Below are 4,070 nucleotides of genomic sequence, written 5' to 3' on the forward strand. Positions count from 1 at the left end.
GACACACATAGTCCCCAGTTGGTAACATTGATTTCAAGGCCCTCCTAGATGAGAGACTGGCATTCCACTTAATGTCTATGTTCCATGCTGGCATGGATTGGAGAGTTATTAATGTAGAAATATGGTATCGTAGCTACTAACAGTTGAGGGTTGCGTAGTCTAGACGGCGTTTTTAGATTTCATTATTCTCTTTAACCCGGGCAAATCCGGGTATTTCTGCTAGTAAGTATATAAATCTGAGAGGGGAATATGTTGAATAAAATCATAATTAACTGATCCTCATTTATTTTCTTTAACCCAAAGGCATAGAACTTTCCAGCACCACCTCGTCTATTTCTCTATATTTCTTCTCTGGTGAAAGACGTCTGCACGAAACGTTCGAATTATTTTCTCTACATGATGCACGCACTTATTTCTTTCTGTATACTTTATAAAACGGTTTTTTTTTCTTCTTTGACATCACAGATCTCAATGGTTTCCTTCCTACATTATGTTTTTATTTTATTTTGCACCAAAGAGGATGTCAGAATTTAAATTTAACACAGGGGTTGATTAATTTCCATTAATATTTACATTTAGAGATATAATTGACGAAGACGGAATAGTCGTTATTCTATTTTGAATGAAAACATCCAGTAATTTTTCTATGATTTTTGAACACCATGAAAGAGTTTCCTGCTCATAATATTTCTTTCTACTATAAGTTAGCAAAGGCGTTAGCACGCCGAGCAAGATGCTTGGCGGTAATCTGTCTGTCTTTACGTACTAAGTTCAAATTCCGCTGAGGTTAACTTTACCTTTTGGAGTCGATAAAATAAGTACCAGTGAAACACTGGGGTCGATCTAATTGATTAGCCCCCTCCCCTGAACTCGCTGGCTTTGTACCAAATTTTGAAAGGCAATATTTCTTTCTATATAGGTACAAGGCCTGAAGATTGGGGGAGGATATTAGTTAATTACATCGCCTCTAGTGTTCAACTGGTACTTATTAAATCGGTCCCGAAAGGATGAAAGGCGAAATCGATCTCGACGGAACTCAAAATGTAAAGATGCAAGAAATTCGTCAAAGCATTTTTTCCGGTGTGTTAACGATTCTTCTATCTCGCCGCCTTTTTTCTGATCAAAATAGGACCCAGAGGTATGTCAATCTGTTGGAATTCACATTCAGTACGAAGCAATTGGAATTCGATTAGAATTTATTCGATAGTGATTTCTACTGATTAGGAAGAAACGATTCAAATTAGTGAGATTTAAATTAGTCATGAAATTGAAGTGATGACGTTCATCCATTGCCAAAGATCATTACTTTTACAAATGGAATGAAATAGCTTTCACAGAATACTTGAAACTCTCTCATCGACATGTGGCTCTTGTGGAAGACACTATCCAATGTGTCAGATTGTGAGACAGTGTGGAAATGATACAGCGTGGAGGTGAGACAGCGTGGCAGTGAGACAACATGGAAGCGAGACTGTGTGACAGTGAGACGGCGTGGCAGTGACAGCGTGGAAATGAGATTGTGTGACAGTGAGATGGCGTGGCAGTGAGACAGCGTGGAAGTGAGACAGCGTGGAATTGAAAGTGTGTGACAGTGAGACGGTGTGGCAGTGAGACAGCTTAAACAGCGTGACACCTTGAATAAATGTCTTCTGGTATAGCTCCAGGCTGACTAAAACCATATGAGTGGATTTGTTGGACAAAAACTTAAAGGAAACCAATCGGGCGTGAGTGTTTGTGTCTCCATGCCTTTACATCACGCGGTAATTACCATCATACTAGTTTACAGCCCTCCGTAAAAACATGCCTACACATAGGAAATCATTACTTGGATTGTAAACACGTGAAGGCTAGCGACAAGAAAGTTATCCGGTCGTAGAAAATTTGCCTCAACGAATTTTGTATGATTCATGCAAACATGGAAAAGTGAACGTTAAACCGATGATGATGATGATGATGATGATGATGATGATGATGATGATGGTGATGGTGATGGTGATGGTGATGGTGATTATGAGGAAGAGGAGCAAGAGCAGGAGCAGCAGCAGTGGAGGAGGAAGAGGAGGACCAGGAAGAGGAGGACCAGGAACAGGACCTTTTGGGTAAATACTGCTGAATATCACAATATTGTTGAAGATGTGATTTAATAAGACGTCTTTATCGCATTAGGCATCATATGAAAATTAACCCCTTTAAAATAACACAGCAAAAATAGAATTATAGAATTATAGAATTATAGCAGAATGTGTTAGGCTTACCTTGTTGGCAAAAACGTCCAAAATAGTTTGCAGTGCACTGACAAGTGTAGTGGAAAGCCTTATTAATACAAGTTCCTCCGTTCTTACACGGACTGTTTTGGCACGGATTAACTAGGAAATATAAATATTTCTTAATGTGAAAAGAATTTATAAATTTTAAGAGAACATGAAATAATACCTTTTTTTTTTAAATACTGGATCTCAAATCAGACAAACTATAAAGAATAACATGTATCCAAAGAGTTGTTAAACCAATATTACACGCTGCTTCTTATAGCTTTGTCTGCTCCGAGCTTTGCCATTCAAAAGAAAATAGAATTATATAAATTTATATTAAAATATTAGAATTATAGTACGTTTGTGCTTTCGAGATCTACGTAAATATTGCAATCATTATGTATTTTAGAGCTATCTGCAATGAGTGACAAAAACACAGTCATGGTATAACGGTCTTTTGTCAGAGTTAATTCTTCAATAACTATATCTGTTTAGCTAGAGGTCAATCCTGACCAAGCTAACATATAATCAAAGGCTTTCCAGTCGCGACCACATCATCTTTTTAAAGATATCTAGGACAGTAACATCTAATGTATCTTTTGAATTTTAAAGGTGGTTGGTCTTGATTTCTAGCAACTGGGTCATTATCGGCTATATACAGTCGCTCTATAAGGAATACGCTATTTTTTTTTTTTTAATCGTAGGTCATTTATCTAAAACTGAATCACAATACGAACTATCTTTCTCATTTACATAGATGTATGAAAGAAACTGTTTTAATGCTTACCAGAACACATATTTGTTACCAGGGCGGTTTTTATTGAGATAAGTGAATCATAGCCGTCCACAGTGAAGAGACCACCTGAATCTGGTCGACTAGAAATTGTTTTCAGTTCTGCAACGGAAACGTTATTTCCGATTCCCAACACAAGAACATTTATTCCATTTTGTTTCAGTAGTGCAGCTGCACGTGACGTATACGCCGGTAGTTTTGATTTACTTCCAATTATTGGAATAACACTACGAGATGTTTTGGGACGACTTCCGAAGTTGTGATTGAAGACCTTTGCTCTAATATAATTCAACCCTACATGAAACAAAGGTTTTCCCTTAGAATACGTTATATTCTGTAATGCCTTCATGAGTGTTTCTAAATTTCCACCGTCTTTCAAGGAAATATGATTATTAGCAACTGTGCTGGTTGTAATGAGTCCAATTCTCATAGATTCCAGCTGAATATTAAAGGATTGTATAAGATTCTTCACAAACTGTTTAATTTTTATAAAGTTTTCCTCTCCAATGCTTTCAGAATCGTCGATCATAAACGCAAGATCAATTGGTTTATTACACACTGAAACAGAAATAAATACGTAATAAAACATCTTAGTTTTCGGTTTTTAGATACATTTCGCGGATGCTCTGGGGTGCATCATCAATGGTGTTTCTAGGGTTCCAGAAAATGCACGTATATTTTAGTAAAAGTTACGTAATAAATTTCTCCTGAAAAACATCTCATCCTACAAGAATCAAAATCCTCTATAAAATATCAGAATCAAGTGGTTAATAAATGAATAAATGAATAAATATATTCATTACGTGTCACAGATATATATATACATATATATGCATATATATATGCATACATATATATACATATGTATATATACATGCATATATAAATATATATACATACATATATATACACACAAACATATATGTACATACATATATATACACATACATATATGTACATACATATATATATATACATATGTATACATACATATATATATATATATATATATATATATATATATA

General features: G+C 35.4%; 1 protein-coding gene across 1 annotated transcript in view; it reads right to left on the bottom strand.

The window, feature by feature from the left end:
• The window catches only part of LOC128247370 (zonadhesin-like), an 18,107-nt gene that overhangs the window by 11,292 nt on the left and 2,745 nt on the right, over positions 1 to 4,070 (bottom strand). The window contains exons 3-4 of the mRNA XM_052966740.1: positions 3,040 to 3,603; positions 2,256 to 2,366 (exon numbers count right to left, since the gene is read on the bottom strand). Coding sequence (XP_052822700.1) covers positions 2,256 to 2,366; positions 3,040 to 3,603 — 675 coding nt within the window. The remainder of the gene's footprint in view (positions 1 to 2,255; positions 2,367 to 3,039; positions 3,604 to 4,070) is intronic.

Source organism: Octopus bimaculoides, chromosome 3 (genome assembly GCF_001194135.2).
Source record: "Octopus bimaculoides isolate UCB-OBI-ISO-001 chromosome 3, ASM119413v2, whole genome shotgun sequence".
Classification (NCBI taxonomy): domain Eukaryota; kingdom Metazoa; phylum Mollusca; class Cephalopoda; order Octopoda; family Octopodidae; genus Octopus; species Octopus bimaculoides.